The following is a 27,341-nucleotide window of genomic DNA, read 5'->3' on the forward strand; positions in this document are numbered from 1 at the left end:
GTGCGTATGGTATCTTGCATTGCTATGTCATTTGCTTAGTTTAGACATGCTTTGTGTGAATGCCACATGTTTAGTGTCTAATTACCATATATGTGAATTATGCAATTGAAGGAAATATGCCCTAGAGGCAATAATAAAGTATTATATATTTCCTTATATCATGATAAATGTTTATTATTCATGCTAGAATTGTATTAACCGGAAACATAATACATGTGTGAATACATAGACAAACAGAGTGTCACTAGTATGCCTCTACTTGACTAGCTCGTTAATCAAAGATGGTTATGTTTCCTAGCATAGACATGAGTTGTCATTTGATTAACGGGATCACCTCATTAGGAGAATGACGTGATTGACTTGACCCATTCCGTTAGCTTAGCACTCGATCGTTTAGTATGTTGCTATTGCTTTCTTCATGACTTATACATGTTCCTATGACTATGAGATTATGCAACCCCCATTTACCGGAGGAACACTTTGTGTGCTACCAAACGTCACAACGTAAATGAGTGATTATAAAGGTGCTCTACAGGTGTCTCCAAAGGTACTTGTTGGGTTGGCGTATTTCGAGATTAGGATTTGTCACTCCGATTGTCGGAGAGGTATCTCTGGGCCCACTCGGTAATGCACATCACTATAAGCCTTGCAAGCATTGTGACTAATGAGTTAGTTGTGGGATGATGTATTACGGAACGAGTAAAGAGACTTGCCGGTAACGAGATTGAACTAGGTATCGAGATACCGACGATCGAATCTCGGGCAAGTAACATACCGATGACAAAGGGAACAACGTATGTTGTTATGCGGTCTGACCGATAAAGATCTTCGTAGAATATGTGGGAACCAATATGAGCATCCAGGTTCCGCTATTGGTTATTGACCGGAGAGGTGTCTCGGTCATGTCTACATAGTTCTCGAACCCGTAGGGTCCGCACGCTTAACGTTATGATGACAGTTTTATTATGAGTTTATGTATGTTGATGTACCGAAGGAGTTCGGAGTCCCGGATGAGATCGGGGACATGACGAGGAGTCTCGAAATGGTCGAGACGTAAAGATCGACATATTGGACGACTATATTCGGACTTCGGAAAGGTTCCGAGTGATTCGGGTATTTTCGGAGTACCGGAGAGTTACGGGAATTCGTATTGGGCCTTAATGGGCCATACGGGAAAGGAGAGAAAGGCCCCAAAGGGTGGCCGCACCCCTCCCCATGGGCTAGTCCGAATTGGACTAGGGAGGGGGGCGCCCCCTTCCTTCTTTCTCCTTCCCCCTTCCCTTCTCCTACTCCCACAAGGAAAGGAGGAGTCCTACTCCCGGTGGGAGTAGGACTCCCCCCTTGGGCGCGCCACCTCCCCATGGCCGGCCCTCTCCTCCTTGCTCCTTTATATACGGGGACAGGGGGCACCTCTCGACACACAATTGATATATGATATTTTAGCCGTGTGCGGTGCCCCCCTCCACCATATTACACCTCGATAATATCGTTGCGGAGCTTAGGCGAAGCCCTGCGTCGGTAGAACATCATCATCGTCACCACGCCGTCGTGCTGACGAAACTCTCCCTCAACACTCGGCTGGATCGGAGTTCGAGGGACGTCATCGAGCTGAACGTGTGCTGAACTCGGAGGTGCCGTGCGTTCGGTACTTGATCGGTCGGATCGTGAAGACGTACGACTACATCAACCGCGTTGTGATAACGCTTCCGCTTCCGGTCTACGAGGGTACGTGGACAACACTCTCCCCTCTCGTTGCTATGCATCACCATGATCTTGCGTGAGCGTAGGAATTTTTTTTGAAATTACTACGTTCTCCAACAGCAATGCCATCTTGTTGCAAGACATTATATATGTGAATTATGCAATGTTATCTTGTTGCAAGGCATTATGTATGTGAATTATGCAATGCCATGCTATTTAGGCAAGCGTCATATATGTGAATTATATCATGCCGTCCTTTTTTTTGTATTTCTCATTGCTTTTGTCGACAATGTTTGCATATTCAACTGCTCTTCCTGTGCATCAGCCATTTGAATTGGTGATGGAGAAATCTGGAGTGAAAACAAGGTCTTCAGAGCAGACAATGCTACCTGCTGAAGCAGATATCTTGCTGGTTACAGATAGCTCTTCAGAGGAGGATTCAGAGGCAGATGACTAGTCCTATTATCCCCCTGAGGTGTATGCTCAAACTTGGCAGGGTTATATTACTCATATAATGCATATGTTGTATTGCAATGCTTAGTTTTTACATCATATACACAATATTGAATGCCATCTCCTTAGTTGACACATCATATATGCGATTGCCCTCTGCTCACTTCCTTAGTATATAAATCATATATTTAAATTATGTCATGCCATGATGTTTACATAGACAACATGTATCTGAATTATGGCATGCTAACCCATTTTCTAAAGACATAATATAGTTATATCATCTCATCCTGTTTACATAGTCATCATATTTTAAATTATGTCATTCTATCCGTGAATTATATCATGCCATCATGTTTCCATCGACGGCATGTTTGTGATTTATGGCATGCCAACCACTTTAATAGACACATCGTATAGTTATATCATGTCATCCTGTTTACATAGTCATCATATTTTGAAGTATGTCATTCTATCCTGTTTAGTTAGCCATCATACATGTGAAATTGTGTCATGCTATCCTGTTTAATTAGCCATCATATATGTGAAATTATGTCATGCTATTCTGTTTGCTTAGACAACATAAATGTGAATTATTTCATGCCCTGTTTTCTTCCCTACTATCCATTGCACCTGTCTATCTTACAATGTCTGTACATTCAATTACTTTTCTTGTTTATCAGCCATTTCAATTGGAGGGAGTGATGGCAGTATCTGTGGGAGTAAAAACACGGTCTTCAGAAAAGATCGTGCTACCTGTCGATGCAGATAGAACCACGGTTGTACTTGTCCAAGAACCAGCCCCACCACACATAACCCACACTCATGCAGATTGTACCCCTACCCAGTTGGACAGAGAACTAGCTACACCCCTTCTAACCCCAACCCCAGCAGATAGACACCCAGTTCCCGTTGACACAGCACCGTCTCCACCACAGAGCACCCAAACACGAGCAGTTAGTAAGGCAACTGCAGTGCCCAAATCACGAGGACCACCACTCCGAACCCGAAGTCAACGCTTAAAGCAGAAGAAGAATTGTTCTCAGGTCAGGTTCCGTAGCTATGGTTCATACTACTTTGCTCTTGCATCACTGTATTTACTGATACCAACTAATTTCAAATTTGAAGGATGCAATTGAAACTCCAATGGCGCAACAGGTATGTTTTAAACCTGTTTCTTCAACGTGTTTGGCTGTTTGCTGTTATAACTTGCTCTATGTTGATTTCAGTTTCAATTGAATAAACAGTTATGTTCTCATGCCATGCACATTACAAGTGTTGTTATTGCTATGTAGTTTCCCACACTTATATTCTGTCTATGCTGCTTTGTCTTAAATAGATATGATTCGAACTGTATCTATCTTGATTTGGCAACATAAACTAGAATGATATAGACCATACAGTGACCATACTACATAGATATATGTTTGTTTCATGGTGTTATCCTGTCCACCTTACTACTGAAATTGTTTACCAAAATGAGTTTCATATACTACATTGTAAACCTGAGATGTGTTTGTTTGTTTCTCTTTTAGAACGCGGATAAAATATTGGAGAGGAGTACCCTGTTATGCAATGGTAAAGGAAGTAATGCAGATAAGGTTCAAGATAGTGAGACATCCCTGTTGGTCTCCAAGAAAGCTGATAAAAACTATATTGAAGACACTGAGACAACCCCAAAGTCCTGCCTTGATGTAGTGTTCGAGTTACTGGCTACCACTGCTGGCACCAGCTCTTCGAACTCGTTGCCTGAATCAGTTCGGCTTCTTGAGTCTCAACTTCAAGTTGAAAGACATCGATCAGATGTTATGCGACAGGAAGCCGAAGGACTGAGGAAGTCCCTGCAGAATTCAGATGCATACTTTCTGGTGCAACAGCAAGCGCTGGAGGACTTAAGCGCCAAACAAGAGAAAGTTAATAAGCTTGCTAAGCATCTTGCCAGCATTATGGGTACCCAGGATATTGTTTCTTGAGCTCTTCTGAAGTGGTTTCAGTTCTGGACTTGTTTTGCTGCGGCGTTTATATGCTGCTGTGTTCCCTATATTTGCACTGGTGGCGAACTTTGATGCCCAGTGGATGTAATATGTGTAATAGCCGTGATAGCCTAGTGTAAGTTGCTTGCTTATTTATTTCCTTGTTGTCTTGTTTATTTGTTTGCTTGTAGTCAGTGCAGTTCTTTTTCTGCGGTTTGCTAGTGGCTGCAATAACCTATTTTTTAAAACTAGGCCACAATAACCATGGGCTAATATTTACTGTAGTGACACTGGGCCTCCTACGGGCCGTAGAAACAGTGGGCCTTCTACGGGCCGTAGAAACAGTGGGCCTTCTACGGGCCGTATAAACAGTGGGCCTTCTACGGGCCGTAGAAATAGTGGGCCTTCTACGGGCCGTAGAAACAATGGGCCTTCTACGGGCCGTATCATCAATGGGCCTTATACGGGATGTATGATCAATTGGCCAAACATGGGCCAAACAGACCGCATTCTGCCGTAAACGGGCTAGAGTTGGAATCATCCGTTCATGGGCCGACCATAACGGGCCATCGTTAATAGGTCGTATTTGATGACGCTATGAACACGGCCCAACGTATTAACGGACCACAAACGGGCCGACTGTAACCACGGGCTGAATTTGGCCCACAAGCAGAAAATGACAGTAACGGGCCGTAAGTAAACGAATGCTGGAAAATAGCGCAAGAATAAATGGGCTCTGAGAAGGCCGAAAGATAACATGGGCTGGAAACGGCCCAACGGAATAACGGGCCGTTAATGGGTATAAAGTGATACACTGTTCTTTACGGGCCAGTTTCACCACGGGCCGTTAATGGGTGTAAAGTGATACACTGTTCATTACGGGCCAGTTTCACCACGGGCCATTAATAGGCTAAGAGTTACATAGGGCCTCATATGGGCCGAAAGACATCATGGGCCATACATGGGCCAGAAGTGAAAACGGGCTGGAATCATATTGGATGGACCAGATGACGCTACTGGGTCTAATTCGAATAGGGCGTAACGGGCCTTGGGTTAGCGGGCTGTAAATGGGCTATATGCGAACAGGCCGTTAACAGGCTTTCCATGGGCCGGCCCGCCACCTTTTGGCCAAGTCAAACGGGCCGGCCTTTTCACAGGAATGGGCCTCTGTTGGGTCGTGCCACATGTCGACGTATCATAGGCGCCTTCTGTCCAATGAGTGGATGACATCTGTCCGAGCGATGAGCCGACACGTGTTTCCTCCAGCCAATGATGATTTTACACGTGGAAAATCCCCATTGGTCGGGGCTGTTAACGGGTTATCGGATCCAAAACCCGACCCGATAGCTTAACGGCGTTCCGTTACGGTGGATGCCACGTGTCGGTCACCCTTGACGAAAGCACTTCTGTGACGCGCGATTTATCATCATGGAAGTGGACACTTCCGTGATGATAATTTTGGTAATGTCATGCAACACTTCTACGACAGCACAGGTATGACTATCTTGATTCTGTCATAAATTTGTCATGGATGTACATGCATGACAAAAAACGCGACCTAGTGTGACAAACACGTATCATCACGGAAGTGTATTTTTTGTAGTGTCCCTAGGTATTTTATTGGAAATGTACCAACAGTACATCCAAAAGTATTCACGAAGTTGGTTAATTCTCCCCCCTCAACCCCCAAAGGAATGAGTTCACTCTTAGCATAGTTGATTCTCATACCTGATACTCTCTCAAAGCAAGTCAAGATCATTTTCAGGTTAGCAGCTTTAGATTCATCTTTATCCATGAAGAGGATAGTGTCATTTGCATATTGCAGACATATCACTCCACCAGGGATAAGATTAGAACAAAGCCCTTTTGTCAGATTATGAGAAGCTGCTTTAATGAGCATTCTAGTTAGCACGTCTACAACAATGTTAAAAAGTAAAGGAGATATAGGATCCCCTTGCCTTAGTCCTTTGTTGGTTATAAAGAAGTCACTATCAACCCCATTGACTTTGACTCCCACAGAGCCCATGTGAGTAATTTGATAAATCCATTTGGTCCAAACAGGACCAAAGTTTCTTTTTTGGAGAATCTCCATCAAGAAATCTAGGTTAACCTTATCAAAGGCCTTCTCATAATCTAGTTTAAGTACAAGACCTGAATTATCAGAGTGATAAGTAGAATGCAAAACTTCATGAGCTGTCACTACACTTTCAAGGATGTATCTCCCTTTAATGAAAGCTGACTGGTTGCTAGAAGTTAGGAAATTCATAAGAGTAGCAAGCCTATTAGTTAGAACCTTAGTAAAAACCTTAAAAATACAATTCAGCAAACTAATAGGTCTGAACTTCCTCATTCCAGTAGCATCTTCCTCTTTAGGAATGAGAGTTATCATAGCAAAGTTTAATATATAAATGTCAAGATTTCCTGCATGGAAGTCATCAAACAGGGCCATAATATCCTGCTTGATAACTTCCCAGAATTCTTGAAGAAAAAGAAAGGATAAGCCATCTGGTCCAGGTGCTCCTTCAGAGTATGAACCAAAGATGGCTTCCCTCACCTCTTTTTTAGAAAATGGAGCTTGGAGTGTTTCATTATTATCCTCAGAGATTTTCTCCTCAGCAGAGAAAAAATCCTGACTTAAATTGAAACCTCCTCTATCTTCTTTCTTAAAGAGGTCTTTATAGAAATCAGAGGCTATTTTAAGCATTTCTCTTGTGTCTGAGGTAGAACCATCAGGGCCAACAAGGGAATGAATAAGGGTCTTTCTTCTTCTTTGGTTGGCTACAGCATTGAAGTACTTGGTGTTCCTGTCTCCTTCTAGTGTATCTCTATCCCTAGATCTTTGTCTAGCTTTGGTTTGCTCTTTAATCCAGATATATCTAAGCTCTTTTAGAATATTCTGCATCCTAGCATTCTCTACATCAGAGACACAAGTTGTCTCAGATTTGATATCCAACTCATCATACTCTTCTGTGAGGACAGATTTTATTTTCCTAATCTCTGCTTCTACATTCTTACTCCATCCTTTGGAGAACCAGATTAGACCAAACAACAAGGGGTGCAATCCAAACCAATCCAAACTGTACATATTTTCAATCCAAACCCATCCAGACCATTCTCTATATACAGTTTGTAGCCGAGGTTTCAAACCATGGCCGTGTCCAGTGTCTAATTACTGCCATAAGAGAGGCGTCGGGCGGGTGGTTAGCTGCTGCTGCATGCCTACTAATTTCCATCGCTGTCGTCCTTAAAATGCGCGACCAACGAAACATGCATGCGTGCATGTGGATTCTAAAGCTAGCCACGCACTCACAAACGGATTCACCATACCTGCAACAAATGGATTCACCATGCTCACAAATACGTGACCGGAAGGCTTAGAGCAACCCCAACGGGCTGACCCAAACGGACGGTGATTTTGTCCGTTTTGACGGCGCTAGAAAAAAAACTACATGCATATTTAAAATAAAAACAACATTAATTAAACATTAAAGCCGGCCACGAAGGCTGCGAGAGTCCACGCGTTCACATTTGCATTTAAGAAAATTAAAACAACCTAAGCTACGAGGCGTCGCGCTGCCCTAGGCGTCGTCGTCGTCCTCGGAGTCCGTGAGGTCGATGAGCGTTGGCGCTGGGCCGGCCCAGGTGAACGCCGTGTTCCAGAAGGCGTTCATGTCGGACGCGGGCTGTGGTGGCACGGACAGTGCCGGAGCAGGATCCGCGGCCGCGTGCCGCCACAGCCGCCGTATCTGCGGTTTGAGCTATAACGACGAGAAGACGTTGCCATTACGTGCGAACCGTGAGGAGGAGAAGCTAGTGGCCGATTTGGTTCTCAGTCCATGGTTGAAATAGTTTGAGATTGTTTGGTCTGTGACCAGACCGAACCAAACCAAACCAATAATAAGAAAAACCAAATCAAACCAACTTACATTAGGAAATCAGCCGGTTTTATCCAAACCAAAAGAGTCCAAACCATTCCCAGTCTATATGCATATGATACGTGGGCCCATGTAGTAAGTAACTGCAGAAATCAATCCTGGCTGGATCGCACCTTTCCAATTACACCAAACAAGATTTTACTCATGCAGGGTAGGGATTGACCGGGATCTGTAAATATAGGGTATCAACTTCAGGGATTTGAAGGTGAAGGTTCATTTGTGTCGGCCTCTACAACGCCAGGGTTTATTTCAGACTTCACTGGGCTCATCTATGATGAGAGCTCCTAGCCAGCGCCGGTTAGGAAGGTGGCACTGTCACGCATGCCAGCGGGCCGCGGCCCAATATTGCGCCAGCTCATTTTCTAAAAGTGCCTCTAAAAGTGTCGGCCCCTACAACGTCAGGGTTTTTTTCTTTGCATTTCTTTCTCTAAAAGTGCCATTTAAAAAAAAATCTGTAGTTGGTCCATTAGGAAAAAAAGTCAGCTGGTTTTTCATACTACATTTTTACAAACTTGAGCAATTAAAAATGTTTACAAATTTGAAAATAGTCCATGAATTTGAAAAAAAACCGTGATTTCAACAAATGTTCCTGAATTTGTGTATTTAAAAAGGTTCATGAATTCGAAAAAAAAAGTTCATAAATTTATGGATTTGGAAAAACTTCACAGATTTGAAAAACTTTCATGGATTTGTATAAATTTTCATGAATACGTTGATCTGAAAAAAGTTCATGAATTTGATAATTTTGGTGAATTTGAGAAAACCATGAATTTGGAGAAATTGCACAAATTAAAAAAAAATCATGAATTCAAAATCATAAAAAGTTGGTGAATTTGAAAAAAATCACGAGTTTAATTTGTTTGCGAATTTTAAAATTTTCCCGAATTAATTTTTTTTAGAAGTTCATGAATTTGATTTTAACGTGTTTTAAAAATCTTCACTAATTCTGAAAAAGTTTCCGGATTTGAAGAACTTTCATGGTTTTTTAAAAAGGTTACAAGTTTTAAAGAAAGTTTATGAAAAATAAAAATAAAAGAAAAACGAAAAATACAAAAACTGAGCGAAAACCGTGTATGAGGAAACGAAAGAAAAAAGGCCTGAAAAAGCCTGTGGAACCTGAACCGGTGAAATAATAAATACTTGGGGCTGCGCCAGGGACATCCGCAGCGAGCTATTTATCGCATTAAGTTTTCTTTTTAGCAAAATTTATCGCATTAAGCGGTCGCTATGGAATGTCTCGCTGAAGGTTCTAATGTAACTGGGCCAGCCCAATTTGCTCGCTAATTCGTTGAAGTAAGAAGAGAATGAGAAAGGGAGAACCCCGTCTAAGAAGAAACATTGGTAATTGGTAGGGGCGAGCCCTACTTGAGGTTATTTGACCCGGGTTTTTTTCTTCGTCTTCTTTTATTTTTTTTCTTCTCCGTTTTTCATTCTTTGTCATTCTTTTTCGCATTTTGTTTTCGGTTTATTTTTTTGTTTTCTTTTTTCTTGGTTACATTTTGTTATTTTTTGGTTTTCTTTGTTCTTTCGGTTTTTTATTCTCCACTTTTTGCTTGGTTTCATTTTTTCCTTCTCCATTTTTTCAAATACTTGTTCAACATTTTTATATACATGACCAATATTTTTTTTCAAATACTTGTCGAACATTGTTAATCAAATACTTGTTGGACATTTTCCAATTTTTTTCAAAATTTTGAATACTTGTTCAACATTTTATATACATTATGAACCTTTTTTTTTAATACTTGTTCCACATTTTTCAAATACTTGTCAACATTTGTATATTCCTTGTTCAACATTTTAAATGTTTTTTGATGTGTGTTTTTTTGTAATATATATATATATATATATATATATATATATATATATAGAATATTTTAAAGTATAAAAAAGCAAAATATGAAAACAAAAAAACGTGAAAAAGCAAAACAGAAAACAGGTGGAGTTTCCCGCGCGCGTGGGCCGGCCCAACTAGCAGTTCCCTTCAGCGACTCGGGGGCTCCTCTCGTGTAACGCGAGAAATAGTCGCGCCCGATGACATCGCGCAAGGAGGGAATCCTATTTAGTCAGTTGCTAGCATGAGCAAAACGGGCGGACCGCGTCATGACGGTTGCATCGGGTTGTTGGGGATGTGGCAAGGCATCGTCGATGAATCTTAACCGATTTGACAGGAGGTGAGCAAGTGGCGTAGCTAGGGAGTGGACAAGGTGGTCCGGAATTTCCCCGTAGCTTATATAGATAGCATAACAAAATTAATGGATTTTTTAAAATAGATAAATTTATCAAAATAATTCGACTACCGGACGACCCTGGCCCATTTGGCTGCTACTGTGTGAGCAGGAAGATGTGGCTTTCACTTTTGAGGACTAGTTTTTTCTAGTGGCAACTTTTAATAAGGCAGGAGTACTTATATTACTTGAGTTTGCTGAGACTGAATGCCCATGCTTGGCTTGCACAAGCACATTCAGGCACCACCTGAATTTCTGGCTGGGAAGATTGGTCAACAGTTGAATAAATATTAGAAATTTGACATGGAACACAAACAATTTACTACTGGAGAGAGTTTTAGGAGGCACAATGGTTGCTTTTTCTTTCGTTACTACGAGTTCAGAACCTTTGCAAGCAATAATTTTCTGTACGAAACCTTTATTTTTTACAACTTGTTGTTGCATGAGTCCTTGATCTAAATCTTTTCTTGTGTGCACCAGCTGAAAAGCTAAAAGGGAAACACTTGAGAGAATAGGCGAAGCAGTTACAAGTTAGCTTAAGTGTTTACTGCTAGCAGTGATACCAAAAGTACTGAAGCAGTAATATATTTGCACACTTTTGATTGCTACTTGTAAAGTGCAAACGACATACCTGGGAATACTGGCGTGTTGGACGTTACACGGCAACCAACACGTACAGAAAGCACTAGTAGTAGAAATTTGCCGAGTCAACCCACTTGAGCTTGCAACTTTTCTTCAGTCGGTGTCTTCATGATGATGCTTTGGTTGTTCAGGCTTTCAATTCCACTGCCTCATCTTTCCTCCAACAAGACTTGGGGTCCAGGTTTTGCATTGACCAAAATTCAACACGGAAACCTTTCTTTTTCCAATAAGACCTGGGAATTTTTCCCACATTTAATCGTTGCGTTGCACCACCGACAATGAGTTCTTAATCTTTTGTAGCAGCTGAAAAGCAATACTACAGAGAAACTTGAGACAAGCTGCTTCCATTTCTTTATGGAACTGCAGTTACATGTTGCATGGCGAAATAAACAAGATATACCATCAAATTAAAAACACTAGTGCAATGTTAACTCAAGTCTATTTCAGTGCATAAGTTGTAGACGGAGGACAAGTGTGAACCATATGAGTCTTGGGGTCAAGGATTTTTGTGTGAACCACAATTCAGTGCATAAGTTGCTGAGGTCAACACGTTACTTCCTACAAGACTTGGAGTCAATGATTAGTGTGAACCACGATTCAACACTGAAGAATTCCAGCACGGATTTTTCCCACTATTTGTTGTTGCATTATTTGGTTCCATGTACTAACTGAAAAGCGAAAAGAGAAACATTCTAGAGGATGGCTTAAGGCATGACGAAACAAGTTTTACATGATCAAATAAACAAGGAAATACTACCAAACAAATCATAGGGGATACCATCAAATAAAAACTCTACTGCAATGTTAACTTGAGTCCATACAGTGCACAAGTTGTAGACGTAGGAGAAACGGGGAAGATATGAGTAGGCACCAGCCGTGGGAACCTCTTTCTAGGAATAATTCGTGTGTTATTTTTCCACACGAATGAGGAAAGAAAATAGAGGCAGAGATGGCGACAGATACTGAAGAATAGTCTTCCAGCAGCAGCTTCCAATCAGCTGTCGTGCGTTCACTGAGGACCTCGTAACAATTGATGAGACGCTGCTTAAATACTCATCAACCCAGTTCCATTGTCTATTGAATCACACCCCCCAACCAAACACAACATGCAAACACTGGACAACAAAATGCCATCTTCCTCAACACCATTGTTTTACCTCTGCCTACTGCTGGTGCCGTGCCTTCTTCTCTTGGAAGAAGCACATGGGGCGCGCCATGGAGGGATCTCACTGAGGTCTCAACACACGGCCCTCCTCCACTGGAAAGCTACACTTGCAAGACCACCGCTGCAGATGAGCTCTTGGCAGGAAAACACCAGCCCGTGCAACTGGACTGGCATCATGTGCGCGGCTGTTCGCCATGGCCGCCGCATGCCCTGGGTGGTGACCAACATCTCCCTGCCGGGTGCTGGCATCCGTGGCCAGCTTGGTGAGCTCAAATTTTCGGCTCTCCCATTCCTCACATATATTGACCTCAGCAACAACAGTCTCCATGGTCCAATACCAGCTAATATCAGCTCTCTATCATCTCTTTCTTATCTTAACCTCAACTTCAACCATCTCAAAGGACAGATTCCGTTTGAGTTTGGTAGCTTGCAGAGTCTCGCCCAGCTTGAACTCTCGTTTAACAGACACACGGGACATATCCCTGCGTCTCTGGGTAACCTAACAATGTTAACTGATCTTGTCATTCACCAAAACATGGTATCAGGTCCCATTCCTGAGGAGATTGGAAGGCTTGTCAAACTACAACTTCTACAGCTAAGCAACAGCACCTTAGGCGGGTTGATACCAAAAACCCTTGGAAATCTTACCCAACTAAATACTTTGCGCCTGTTTGGTACTCAACTTTCAGGGCCTATACCCCAAGAACTAGGCAGGCTAGTCCATTTGCAAATTCTTGATCTTGGTTCAAATCATTTTTCAGGTCAAATTCCAATCTCCATAACCAATCTCACCAAGCTGAACATGCTTCTTCTCATTGAAAATCAAATCACAGGTTCCATCCCCCCCGCAATAGGCAATCTCAATATGTTAAAGCAACTTTCTCTCTATACAAATCAAATAACAGGTTCAATACCCCCAGAACTAGGGAACCTCACTATGCTCAATGAACTTTATCTCTATACAAATAAAATCACAGGCCCAATACCTTCAGAATTGGGCATGTTGCAGAATCTCCGAGAATTAGACTTGGCCGACAACCAAATATCTGGCTCTATTCCTGACAGCTTAGGAAATATTACCAAGCTACTACTACTACACCTCTATGAAAATCAGATAACCGGTTCAATACCAAAATCTTTTGGGAAGTTGCAAAGCATCCAAGAACTGCATATATTTGATAACAAATTGTCAGGTTCTCTTCCTCAAGAATTTGGAGATGTCATAAGCCTTGTTAAACTTGCATTGAATAACAACTATCTTTCAGGACCTTTACCAGCAAATATATGTTTAGGTGGAAGACTTCAATATCTCTTTGTCTATTCTAATATGTTCAATGGCCCCATTCCAAGTAGTTTAAAGACTTGCACAAGTTTGGTTCGAATTGACCTTCGGTGGAACCAACTAACAGGAGATATATCTCAGCATTTTGGTGTGTATCCACATCTCACAAAGATGCGCTTGACATCGAATAGACTCTCTGGGCAGATCTTACCATCTAGGTGCATCTACCGAACTGACGGTGCTACACCTAGCACAAAATATGATCACGGGCTCCATACCTCCAATCCTTTCTAAATTGTCCAACCTAGTAGAGCTGAGACTCGATTCTAATCATCTCAGCGGTGAGATTCCACCAGAAATCTGCACTTTAACCAATCTATATAAACTAACCTTTTCATCAAACCAATTATCTGGATCCATACCTACAGAGATAGAAAAGCTCAGCAATCTAGGATACCTTGATATATCTGGGAACAGACTGAGTGGATCAATACCTGAGGAACTAGGGGCCTGCATGAAACTACAGTCCTTGAAGATAAACGACAATAACTTCAGTGGGAGTTTGCCTGGAGCGATTGGAAATTTAGCAGGCCTGCAGATCATGTTAGATGTGAGCAACAATAACCTCAGTGGTGTGTTGCCACAACAACTTGGGAAGTTGGAGATGCTAGAATTTCTGAATTTATCGCATAATCAGTTCAATAGCAGCATTCCATCCTCCTTTGCAAGCATGGTGAGCCTTTCAACACTCGATGTGTCCGACAACGACTTGGAAGGACCGGTCCCAATAACACGGCTACTCCAAAATGCTTCAGCAAGTTGGTTTCTTCCCAATAAAGGTCTGTGTGGTAACCTCTCTGGCCTGCCACCTTGTTATTCAATTCCAATAGCTAGTCACCATAAACGGAAGACATTTGGTTTTCTTTTGCCAATTGTTCTTGTGGTGGGTTTCGGCATTGTTGCCGCAATTGTTGTCATAATAATGCTTAGTCGTAAAAAGAGAAAACCACAAGAAAGTGTTACTGCTGAAGCAAGGGACCTATTCTCTGTTTGGAATTTTGATGGAAGATTGGCATTTGACGATATTGTAAGGGCAACAGAAGACTTCGACGATAAGTACATCGTTGGAACAGGTGGATATGGCAAGGTCTATAAGGCACAACTCCAAGATGGGAAGCTAGTTGCTGTGAAGAAGCTTCATCAGACCGAAGAGGAGCTGGATGACGAAAGAAGATTTTGCAATGAAATGGAGATCTTATCACAGATCCGACAACGAAGCATTGTAAAAATGTATGGATTCTGCTCCCATCCAGCGTATAAATTTCTTGTGTATGACTACATTCAGCAGGGAAGCCTCCACGGGACATTGGAAAATGAGGAGCTAGCAAAGGAATTGGATTGGCAGAAGAGAATTGCTCTTGCAAATGATGTGGCTCAAGCAATATCTTATTTGCACCACGAATGTAGTCCACCTATAATCCATCGAGATATCACGAGCAGCAACATCTTACTTGATACAACCTTCAAGGCTTTTGTCTCGGATTTTGGCACGGCAAGGATTCTTAAGCCCGATTCATCAAACTGGAGTGCACTAGCAGGAACGTATGGCTACATAGCTCCTGGTATGTACTAGTATAACCGTTCTTCTCACGTATAAAGCATTCATCTCTATCTGTCTGTTCCTAATTCTAATGTTTTGATCGTGTGCAGAACTGTCGTACACATCTGTTGTGACAGAGAAATGTGATGTCTATAGCTTTGGTGTGGTTGTGCTAGAGCTAGTGATGGGGAAGCATCCAAGAGATCTATTAGATGGTACTTTGTCGAGTGGGGAACAAGCTATGCTGGTGAAAGATATTCTAGACCAACGGCCGACAACACCAACAACAAAAGAAGAGAATAGCTTAGTTCTGCTCATCAAGCTAGCCTTTTCTTGCTTGGAATCTTCTCCACAAGCAAGGCCAACCATGCGGGAGGCATACCAAACACTCATCCAGCAACCCTCTTCTAGTTCCTGTCCCGTGCCTTTCAGCACACTTACATTACAGCAAGTAAGGGATGCATGTTAATATATGATCTAAAGTCAGGGTCTATCGTAGCGGAGGCCGATTTTGGTTTCCACTTTTGACTCGAGTCACTCATATGCCGCCTATATATATACTTCGGGATGAGTTGATGGTTCATTGTACGTCTACGTGTTTGTAGACACTCTCTTGATACAGTGTAAGATCACCATTGCGTGCCTGTGGTTTTTCCTGCAAAGGGTTTCCACGTGAAAATTGGTGTCCCGTGTTCTTGATATTTCTCTGTTTGTTCGCTTGCCGATTTCTAACAATGCATAAATATTAATTTGTTTTGTGGGTTGCTTGTAAAATGTATGTGGTGTTTATGTTTATATTTGTTTAGACATAATACCCGCACGTGACACTTTCTTTCGGCTCTTGTCTGCAAGGGTACTAAATATTGTAAGACGTTTTTTGACAATGTCAACAAACGTCTTACATTATGGGACGGAGGGAGTATATATTTATCTACTATTGCTCCAATGAAGGCATGAAACTGAAGATGAAAAATTGGAATCCAAAACTGACGCGATATCAGGTGGTCATGCTTTATTGCTCTCTAGGAATCAACGTAAAATACCTTGGACCAAGCAGGAACGATGACAATACAATACTATCGCGTAAACATCAACAGATGAATGTAAACACGCAGAGTTAGGTGCGTCAAAAAGGAATACTAAGTAAAATGACTTACAGAGGGTTACGAACTTGCTAGCCTTCCAAATTAGCCGTTCCTATAACAAGTAACATAAGCAGATAACAAAATAAAATTTGCATATAAAGAAATTCTGAAACTATACCAAAGTGGCATGTTATAAAGAAGAAGTTCTCAAGGTGTGTGAAAGCACTTGGAATAGATAACCTTTTAGATGGTGACTGGCTTGGCTTGTCAACATTGATGGGTGCATCCATAAGATCCATTGTATCTCGTCTTGCATGCTCTGCAGATTTGAAAAGCAGGCAGGCATTTCGTGGAACAGCTAGTGTGCAGGAACATAGCTCGCGTGCAGGTGCAGTGGGGAGAATAGCACCGTCAGCAGTCATAGCAGCAGAGCTCGCGGGCGTGGTTGTGGCAGTCGCTGCACTTGGTCGACGAAGCAGCTTGCCGTCAGTTTGGTCGGCCGCCGCGGCCTGGACGACGACGCCGAGAGAGAGCTCGAGTGGCTCCGCGAAAGCCAATCCCAAATGACTTTGCTTGGAGCTGATTTTTATTTTACTTTAACTTTTTATTTTGCCAACATCTTTCAAATTCGTGAATAATTTTTTAAATAGTGAAATTTAAATCACGCCGACACAGCTCGAGTGGCTTCGCGAAAGCCAATCCCAAATGACTTTGCTTGGATCTGATTTTTATTTTGCCAACATCTTTCCAATTCTTAATTTTTTGACGAAAATAGTGAATTTTATAATCACAAAAATATCGAATTTAATAATAATTTCTAAAAATAGTGAACGTATTTCAAATTTCTGAACATTTTTTGAACTCGCGAATAATATATTTAATTGGCAAACATTTTTTGAAACTTAATTACAAATTCATGACACTTATTGAATTGATGAACTTTTTTCAAATTTGTGAACATTCACGAATATATTTTTAATTGGCAAAGATTTTTGAAATTTCGGATGACTTTTTTTAAAAGTGCATGAGCATTTTTTGAATTGATGAACTTTTTGAAATGTTGGGAACATCTGTACACATGTTTTTATGATTTTGTGCGTGTAATTTGTTGTTGTTGTTGTGTAGCAGATTCCTCTACAAGATTGACTATACCTCCATCTACACGAAGTGTGTTTTTTGTTTTGTTGTTGAGAATGATGGGCCGTGGGTGTGCAGCGTGTGATTGATTGATTGATTGGGGGAAACCATGCGAGGGAGGGAGGGGCCGCACTGCAAAACAAACATCCTCACGAATAGCGAGGGGCCGCACTGCAAAAACAACAACAGCCACCCACAGCCACAGGCTTAGCTTAGGAGGGACGCTTCTTCTCCCTCTCTCTCCGTACGCCATTTCCAATCCAAAATCCACAGACAGAGAGAGTGGTTGGGTTTAGCGGGCTCGCTAGGGTTTCCATTCCCCCATCCCCATCCCCACGCCGCCGCCGCCATCTCATCGCCCGCGATGATCGCCGACGACGACCACCCCGCCACCCCGCCGCCCTCTCCGCCGCCACCGCCACCGCCACCGCCACCGCCACCGCCGTCCCCGAGCCTGGGGAGGCGGCTCCTCGGCTCCATCCGGGCCCTCTCCTCCGCCATCGCGCCCTCCACTCCCGCCGCCGCCGCCTCCTCCTCCTCCTCCTCCTCCTCGCCCATGCTCGGGCTCAGCCTCCTGCTCCACCTCAAGCCCGACCTCCACCTCCACCTCCACGACCCACCGCCACCCTCAACCCCCGCCGACCAGGACAAGGACCACCAGCAGGCGCCTCCAACCCACGCTCCCAGGGCCAAGAGGGCTCTCCACCTTCCTCAACCCCCCACCCCATCGCCATCGCCATCGCCATCGCCATCGCCATCGCCATGCTCATCCCGACCTCCTTCCGCTGCCGTGGAACTGGAACACCACCAGGTCCAGGAGGAGCAATGTACTAGTACCACCTCTTCCTCTTGTGAAGAACTAACAACAGCCATGGAGAATGATGATGATGCTGTGCAAGTTCAAGAGGCGGCGGTGGAGCAGCAAGATGCCACCCACCCAAGGGATGAAGATATTGCTGTTGAGGGACAAGAGACACCGGAAGCTCATCAGCTGGGATCAACTGAGAATGCTGATGCTCTTGTGCAAGTTCAAGAGGAAGGTGAAAGCGCAGATGCCACTGCTGTAGATGACCATGACAAGGCAGTGGAGCAATGCACCACTTATCATGACTTGGGAACAACCATGGAGAATGATGTAGCTAAGGATGATCCGGAGGAGGCGGAGCAAGGTGTCATTGACCAAGGGGATGCAGCCATAGATGATGTCAAAGATCACGAGGTGCTGCTGCTAGTTGCCGTGGAAGGAACGCGCGCTACCACAGATGACATTGCTGCTGTCGAGGATCAAGGAAACAATGTGGAGCAATGTACCACTTATTATGACCTGGGAACAACCATGAAGAGTGATGATGATGTGGATGACCAGCAAGTGGTGGAGCAAGGTGTTGTCGATTTAACCATGGATGATTATGCTTCTGTTGAAGAACAAGAGGTGGTGGAGGAACGTGTTGTCGATTTAACCATGGATGATGATGATTCCGTCCAAGATCACAAGGTGTTGCAGCAAGGTATCATTGACGGAACCGATGACATTGCTGTTGAGAAACAAGAGAAAGTGCTGGAGCAATGTTCAAGAGCAACCAAGGATGAGTACACTGTCAAAGAAAAGGAGATGGTGGTGGAGCAAGGTGTCATTGACCCAAGGTACATGGATCTTGCCACGGAAGATCAGGTCAAGTTGTCGATCGTAGACGACCAGGGTACAGTGCCCATGGATGATATTGTGGTGAAAGACCATGATAAGGCTGTGGTGCAATATGCCAGCGATGCAATAGTAACAATCAAGGATGAGAGTCCTGTGGAGGAACATGATACGGTGGGGAATCAAGGTGTCATCGACAAAAATGGCAGAACCAAGGATGATATTGATGTGGAGGGACATGGCTATGTGAAGGAACAGGTCATCGTCGATAACTGGGGTACATCCAGTGATGCTACTGCTTTGGAAGGTCAGAAGAATGAGGCTGAGCCACGCATCGGTGATGAACAGATAGCAGGCAAGGACATGGATGGTGTTCATGCTGAGGGGAACATGTTGGAGCAAAGGACCGGCGATAAACAGGGAGCAACACAGTCTGATTTCACTGTTGATAAGCACAAGGATGTAGCGGAGCGTGTCCGCCATGAGCGGGGTGCACCTGAGGATGATCGTGCTATGGACAGGACAGCTTATCAAGGTACCGGAGATTGGGGTATAGTTAGCAAGGAGAAGTATAAGTTGCCTGCTAGAAGATATCCACAAAAGCCCAGAAAACTTAACTGCCCCTCTTACATGTCAAAAGGGACCTGCACATACGGGCCCTCATGCCACTTCAATCACCCACCGGTAAAATCTGCGTCACTTTACTATCATATTATGTATTACTCTAAACTTTTTTGGCAAGAAAACTTTGTTGGTTTCCGTACTTCGTTGAATGCTGCAATTTTGCTTAGCACAATAGGTTGTGTAAATTATCACCGTCATATCCGTGCCATTTGTCATGCAACTGTGTAGGTAGTGTAAATTATCACCGTCATATCCGTGCCATTTTTCATGCAACTGTGTAGGTAGTACTGGCATCCATATTTCAACGCATTAAACTCACACCTGCAGTCCCTGCTGTATGCTTCTACATATATGTTCATATGCATGCCCTTTTCTGTATAAAAAATGTAGTCTCTCGCATCCTTTCTGGTCCCTAGATAAGCAGGAGATGATGTAGCATTTTAAAAGTTTTATGTGCTGATAATTGTAGTGGACGTTTGAAAGCCTGATTTAGTAACTTATCATCCTCCTTTTTGATGATGTTGTCACTGCAGCAGCTTAAATCTAGGTCAGATGAATCATGGCGTCCCTCTGAACGAAGAAACCATGGCGCTGCAGAAATTCTGGAACTGAACCGCCTTGGCCTTCCCATTCGAGAAGTATGCCTATGCTATCTTTTCATCTGTTGGAGTTGGTACTTATGATTTATATGGAAAATGTTGAAACTGAATGGTAGTCTAATTTACTTTTCAGGGAGCAAGAAACTGTGACTACTATATGCGAACCGGTGCTTGCAGATATGGCAAAAACTGCCATTTCAACCATCCAGACCATGTCATTGATGCTCAGTTCAATCCACCAACAGGGTGGGAGGATAATGCTTTGCAAATGGAGAAATCTTCTGACCATACATTAGATGAGACATCACGCATGAAGAAATCTTCTGATGATGCGACCTTCGATGACAGATCACACATGAAGAAATCTTCCGATGATGCGACCTTAGATGACAGATCACACTTGAAGAAACCTTCTGATGGTGCGATCGTAGATGACACATCATACTCAAAGAAGTCTTCTGACCATGACAACTCATCTAGCTCTGGTGTCCTGCCACCAAGCATATTTAGAATGCTTCTACCTCCCCAAAAAGTACTGCCTAGTACGGAAGGAAAGGCGAAAAAGGTACATGCTGTTTCTTCCCTATATTATGCGATGTTTTGATCTGCATTTGCACACATCTCTTGGATATACTGCTACTTTGTGACACTGCACTGTGCTTTCCTAGATTTTGACTGGTCTGTGCCTTTTTTGTTAATTTCCTTGTCCTATCTGCTTCATGCAGAAGTCAGACTGGTCATCAGACGATTCGGATGGTTGCTGTTCAGCAGATAGTTCAGATGGACCTTTGTGCAAGCAGGGGGAGCACGTGGATTACCCTGAGAGGCCTGGCAGACCAGAATATCACCACCCAAAACAGTCAAAAGACAAAGAAGAGGTACACTACCCCGAGAGGCCTGGCAGAGCAGATTGCCCCTTCTACATGAGATTTGGTGATTGTAAATTTGCATCAGCATGCAACTATCACCACCCAAAAGACAAATACCCAGCTGCGAGACCTGATGAACCAGAATGCCCATTCCTTATGAAGCGTGGGTACTGTAAATTTGGGGCACAATGCAAGTTTTATCACCCAGAGGATTCAAATCCTACCGTGCAGAGCCCAACAGATGCAAAAAGATCTGTTACCACTGATGAACATCATCCATCTACAAGAATCACATTACAAGACTATATGCTTCCCCAGCAACCGCAGTATCCTGAGAGACCTGGTCAGCCAGAGTGCCGGTACTACATGCAGTTTGGGAAATGCAAATATCTGTCTGCATGTATATTTCACCATCCAAAAGATAGACTTGCAGCTCACTCGGATCAGATTGGACCTGAAATACATGGCATGCCAGATTGTCCTTTCTATATGAAAGCTGGGAAATGTCAATTTGGATCAGCATGTGAATTTCGTCATCCCAAAGATATACATTCAACTACAGAGGTATATTCTATTATTAGTGGTCGATGTTCAAGTAAACACTATTGATTCAATCATAACTAGTTTGCAATTTTTATTTTTTCTCTGGCTGATCCCTGTTGCATTTTTAGGCATGCCATTAAGTATAGTAAATAGTACTGGTCAGCTCAGTCCTGTGTAATGGGAACCGGGGAGAAAACTATGTTTGCTTCTCTACTGGATACTAGCATTGACATTTATGCAAATGAAAACTGAATAAATCGTGTGTTTGAGAATTCTTGTCCAATTTACAGTGAGTATGTTACTATTTCTATACGCTTGTTTACTACCTCATTGCACGAATGAAGTCTGTTTAGAACCTTTTCCGTTCCTATTGCACATCTGCACTACGAATGTTTGAAGTATTCACACGACACAAAGATGGTCACTGAAAAAAAATGACGGTATGGACTATGGAGCGCTAGGAGTAGTAAATATTGGTTATCTGTGTAGTAGCAAGCAATTTCTTTCATATACAATCTCAAGTGCAATGCAGTTGCTCTTTGACTTTCATACAATGTTGATCGTGGTCTTGTTGAATTTTCTTCATTTCTCAGAAGCAGAAATATATCATGTCACCCAGTTGAAACAAAATAGTTATGGTTATCTGTGTAATAGCAAACAATTTTTTTATGTACAATCTCAAGTGCAATGCAGGTTGCTCTTTGACCTTGTATTGCTACAATACTGATCGCGACCTTGTTAGATTTTTTTCATTTCTCAGAACTAGAGAGAGATGTTGGGTCACCCGACTGAAACAAAGTAGATGCTCAATTCAGTTGTTCCTCCCTGATTTCCTACCCATGGTGCTCATGGATGTTATGCTGTTTCAGGAAGCATTTGGTCAGAGAACTGGCTCGGGGGCATACGACAATTTGTCAAGGTCAGATAATGGTGTGGAGCAACAAGAAGAGAGCATCATGTATCCTGAAAGGCCCGGTGAACCAGAGTGTGCCCACTACATGAGGCAGGGGTACTGTAAGTTTCAGATGAACTGCAAATACCATCATCCTAAGAAACAGTATGTATGTAAGCCTCGTATAAATTTTCAGAAAAAGCTCGATTCCGCTGCCTTTAGATGATGTTGATGATGATGTGTGCGAGTGTTGTTTCGATTGCAGTGAAGTCATCCGCGCCGACCACTTGAGCAAAGCAGGGACACGCTGGTTACCGCATGAATGCTACCAACGGAAAGGTGTACCTCTTGTGCAGTGATCTTGCTGATAGGAGTTGCCATTGCTTTGCAATTCTCCTAAAACAGCCTCCCCTTGACGTGGCTGACTTAACTTGGTGCCTGTTTTGTTTCGCAGCATTGTCTTGATGTGTCGCCAGGTGTTGTTAGAGCAGGCTGGCTGGCTCAAGGAGGCGGTGCGTGTGAGTGTGACTGACGACTGAAGAGAGAGGTGTAGGAGGATTCTGATGAACCAACCAAAGCTTGGAGCTAATATAATCGTCGTCGTTTTTCTGGGGGTCTATGAGCGAGTAGTTGCTAGTTATGTCGGTTTTGAGCGCGTTTGAGCTATGTTGGTGAAAGGCACTTTGCTACCGATTATGCGTTTGCAACATACTCTACCTGTGTGGACAAGGCCAGGCCAGGCAATCATGAATTTGCAAACTGTAATCTTGGCATGACTCTCTAAGTGATTGCTGTCTAGCTAGCTAATAGGTGTGGGATGAACACGGATGAGATGAGATGCGATTACTACTTACTTAGCATGATGATATTGTGATGATGCACTCATTTTAGTTTGAGACTTTTAAGGAAGCTTAGCTTTCTTGGACCATTTCATTATTGTTATTGTGCTGCTGCTGCTGCTGCTGTTGCTTCCCCCCCCCCCCCCCCCCCCCCCCTTTGCAGAGAATAGAAGAAGGATGAATGCAATGCAATAGGTGTCGTGATTATTATTGGCTACTGTAGTTACTGTCTACTGCTAGTACAAGTGCTGCTATGCTAGTTAAGATGGATGGCAAGCGGCTCAGCTGCCATCCCTCCACATAATGTTGTATCTAGACTAGAAGAAGATTAACCAACAGTGGATCCATGCATGGAATCCTTCTGTGCAAAGGAGTGCAATATTTAGCATTTTCATCAATATTTAGTGCAACACATCACCCCCCCTCCCCCATAACTAGTGCTAGTTTCTTCCAGAGACAAAGTTAGTGCAAAGGAGAAGAAGCTAAATGTTGATGAAGCCAAGTTTGTTCCAGATTACAAGAAATACTGCTGATTATCAACTCTTCTGATGGTGATATGCTGGAAATTACAAGCATCGATGCCGGATTCCTCGCAAGGTGGATGGGGATTTGCGACTCGACATGCTTCATAAATACATACACCACCAATCAAGTCTGATTTGATGAACCAGCAACACTCAACATTCCATACATACACCACCAATCTCAGTCTATCAAACCAACACGGAATTGTCTTTTGTTTTGTGAAGAAATACCAAAACAAGCAAACCTACCAACCGCAGTTGTTTTAGCAACAACAAACACAATGGCCATCACCATGCATCAACCCCTTGCTAGTTTCCAACCCAAAATGCGATGCCACCGCTCATATCCTCTTCAGCTGCTCCACACAGCAAAAAACTCCATTTCAGAATCATTCTACTATATGTTAATATCAGCCACAAACAAAAAGGAACAAGATGATAATAATAATAACATTTTTCTTCCCACACAAGACAGGATGGTCTATCCATCCTAAGTGAGTAACCCATCTCTTATGTTTAGCCACTACTCTATCCAAAGTTTCTCTTGCTTGTAATCTGCATATATTATTCTTGCCATAAATCTGAACCCAGAGTTTGCATTTCAGGAAGTGACAACCATGTCTTGAGTCTATTTATGCCTACAAAGATTTTGTTTGTTTGTTTGTTTCCATTCTAATGGAATTCTACAAGTGCTATGCCGATTTAAAAGAACATCCTCATCGATTTTAACATCTCAAATGAATCCTTTTTGTTTACCGATAACAGTGCGTGCATGCTGTTCCACTGTAACATGACAAAACAAGTACTGATCAGAGCATCAACAGTAGTCTATATTGGATTTTGTATCAAGTAATATACAAGGAAAAAAATGTTTATGTTTGTTACAAGCAGTACAGGTAGATTCCTAATTGGCGTGCTTATACTGCTGCATCTTCTTCCTAAGCTTATGCTTCCTAATTAGGTGTCTACTAATGTTGGCCAGCACCTTAGCAAAATCATGCGTGGACGAAGGACATGAAGAAAGGAAATTCAACTAACTATACAACAATTAAAACACTGCTTGAAACGTTCATTCCACAGCATGAAAAATATTGATTCAGTGCGTGGGTCATCTAATTAGTGCAGCAAAATACTAGCATAGATTTCATCGTGTCCTTCAGTCAGGTTATGTTTATCTTCAAAACATACACCTATATAATAACTTGATAAGAAGCTCCTTTATCATACCGTAAGTATTTCTGATGAGTAGAACAGCATAACTAAAATAGTTAGTAGCATCTACTCATTTAATCAGTGTCTACTTTTCTCTGCGAATAAATAAATATAATAATGTATGCATTTTATTGTCTTCGGAACACAGTTGGAAGTTTTACCTTCAAAACGACATAACATTTCCGGGGGAATAGCCCGGATGGCTAGCTAGGATGGGCTGATGCAACAACACAAAGTAATCCAGTGAATAAATGGTACTCCCTCCGTAAACTAATATAAGAGCGTTTAGAACACTATTTTGGTGATCTAAACATTCTTATATTAGTTTACAGAGGGAGTACTAGGAAGGTTTGTTTACCTGTAGCCATACAGCTTGGCTGCCCTACTGTTTGGCATTTTGCGCACTGCGGTCCTCGGCCGCCTTCTTTTCTTCAATGCCATCTCCCATGCCCTCTGTTCTGCGTCTGTCCATTCAATTGGATCATTCCAGTGGCTGCTTCCTCCCCCTTTGCATACACTGTCAGTCCATGGCTCCTTTTCCTCAGCTTCATGTTGCATTACTTCATTTTCTGAAGAATCATCTTCGTTCATGGACTCGTCGCCAGGTGAAGGGTCAGTCCAGTTGCTGCTGCTTTCGCTGTTGCACACTTTTTCTTCAACTTTGTGTTTTATTGCTTCTTCTTCTGAAGAATCGCCTTCTTTGGTGGGATCGGCGGCACAAGGTGGTGGAAGATGAGTGCCATTGCTTCTTGTTTCGCCGCCGCACAGCAAAGTTGCTGTCAGCGGCTCCTTTTGCTCAACATTATGCTGCATTGCTTCTTGTTGTGAAGAAGAATCAACTTCCTTTTCCTCAAGTTGCATTTCTGAACAAGGATCACCAACATGGTTGAGTTCCTCAACACAAGGTGCATCTTGCTTGCTGTTTGCAGCATTGCACATGTTCCCAGCTATGCTGCTGCATGGTTCATTGTGGACAGAGAGAAGGCCAAAATCAAAATCAGAATCAGAATCAGCAGCAGGCGCCCTATGCTTCTCCCGGGGTGGGGGTGCCCTTTCACTTTCACTTTCAGTGTGGGTGGCTTCAAGTTGAGCCTGCTGATGAGTGAGCATCTCACAGGCCGATCTCTTTCGGCATCCCAAATTAGCAGCAAAGCTCCTGCTTGTTGGTGACCCCTCCTCACACTCAAGTTGGTGGCAAGCAGGCACACAAGGTTGAGAGGAACATTTGCAGTTACAGCCGTGTGGCACTTGAGGCATTTGTTGATGAAGAGCAGGGCGAGGGCGAGGCAGAGCATGGACCTGGAGTTGGAGGTGCCATGCGCCGGTGACCCCGCGGAAAGCATCCCGGACGGCCATGGAGTCGGTGAGGAGGTACAAGGAGCCTCCCTGCTTCACCTGCGCTTTCTTGGATCATTAGGCCACACCACATAAGAAGAAAGATTGAGGGGGGACCTTGATGGCTTGGACGGCGATGTGGCCGATGTGGGGGAAAGCTGCGGCGTGTTCATCGCTTACGCTCCCTGTAAATAAAAAAACCCCAAAAGCAAAAGGGAAATTGGTAATTAAGATAGGGTTTTGTCATCTCATCTGTTCTGTTCTGAGGCAAGAAATCGAAAAAGAAGAAAAGAAAAGAAATGCGGCCAATTAGATTTGTTTAAGATTCATCTTGAGGAAAGAAAGAAAGAAAGAAAGAAAAGATGCGCACGCTTGAGGTCGGCGACGGTGGTGGCGGAGGCGGGGAATGAGACGGCGAGGCGGGTGCCCAGGCTCGTCTCCAGGAACACCGTCGCCACCTCCATCTGTCCGTCCGATCCCCTCGTTGCCGGAAGAGGGGGAGGAGCGGCGGCGGGCGGCGTCCGTCGTCCCGAAATGGAAAGCTCTCCTCTGCTTTGGGGTTTCTCTCCTCTCCTCTCCTCTCCTCTTCTCTCTGGTCACACTAGTTGTACACTCTTGTTCACTGGGCTTGGTTGGGCTGGGCTGGGCTGGGCTCACGCTTCCTCAAGTCTCCTAAAAAAACACATCGTGAGGGCATGGAAGTGAGGAGTCCCCGACTTGTTTTTTTTAGCATATATATAGGCGACCATTGATGTTGAGTGTTTCCTACCGACGATCACGACCTGCTCATGCCCCCTTTGTTTGCGCGACACTCATGCCCGTAGCAGGGATGGCTGCCTCGTCTACCCGGCCTCGGAGTCCTGTTAGAGCATGGGGGACGACGACAGATTGCACCGGTAGGTTGCTCCTCGAATTATGTTAGTCTCGACGGTATGGCATTTTCTGGATCAGGTCCGAGGGATGCAGCAAGGGCTAAGGGCAAGGATGATGACGGGGGCTTGGAATCGACAATGCGACATGTGAACTTGCAGGAAGGAGAGCTTGATGGTGTCTTTGTCGGG

At 43.4% G+C, this 27,341-nt stretch overlaps 2 protein-coding genes and 1 pseudogene across 7 annotated transcripts; 2 read left to right on the forward strand and 1 right to left on the reverse strand.

Moving 5' to 3' along the window:
• Positions 1 to 12,029: 12,029 nt before the first annotated feature.
• LOC120972904 (uncharacterized) lies at positions 12,030 to 15,512 on the forward strand (annotated as a pseudogene).
• A 1,939-nt stretch (positions 15,513 to 17,451) lies between these two features.
• On the forward strand, positions 17,452 to 23,298 carry LOC109766829 (uncharacterized). Of its 6 annotated transcripts, none has more exons than XR_006665689.2 (7): positions 17,452 to 19,527; positions 20,001 to 20,105; positions 20,200 to 20,631; positions 20,792 to 21,499; positions 22,348 to 22,539; positions 22,636 to 22,709; positions 22,825 to 22,970. XR_006665689.2 is itself a non-coding variant. In XM_020325595.4 (7 exons), the coding sequence occupies exons 1-7, from the start codon at positions 17,566 to 17,568 to the stop codon at positions 22,833 to 22,835; spliced, it is 3,480 nt and encodes a 1,159-aa protein (XP_020181184.3). In that variant the 5' UTR covers positions 17,452 to 17,565; the 3' UTR covers positions 22,836 to 23,298. The 6 variants fall into 6 exon arrangements, 4 of the variants coding, with proteins under 4 accessions (XP_020181184.3, XP_045086075.1, XP_073359330.1 ...); XM_020325595.4 differs by having other exon boundaries at positions 22,348 to 22,535; positions 22,825 to 23,298; XM_045230140.2 differs by having other exon boundaries at positions 22,348 to 22,543; positions 22,825 to 23,099.
• Positions 23,299 to 23,671: 373 nt separating this feature from the next.
• Positions 23,672 to 26,857, reverse strand: LOC109766830 (uncharacterized). The gene is made up of 4 exons (XM_020325596.4): positions 26,651 to 26,857; positions 26,398 to 26,465; positions 25,304 to 26,340; positions 23,672 to 24,089 (listed from the first exon to the last, which is right to left on the reverse strand). Exons 1-4 carry the CDS (start codon positions 26,742 to 26,744, stop codon positions 24,086 to 24,088), a joined length of 1,203 nt encoding a protein of 400 aa, XP_020181185.2. The 5' UTR covers positions 26,745 to 26,857; the 3' UTR covers positions 23,672 to 24,085.
• Between the last annotated feature and the right edge of the window lie 484 nt (positions 26,858 to 27,341).

Source organism: Aegilops tauschii, chromosome 1 (assembly GCF_002575655.3).
Source record: "Aegilops tauschii subsp. strangulata cultivar AL8/78 chromosome 1, Aet v6.0, whole genome shotgun sequence".
NCBI lineage: Eukaryota > Viridiplantae > Streptophyta > Magnoliopsida > Poales > Poaceae > Aegilops > Aegilops tauschii.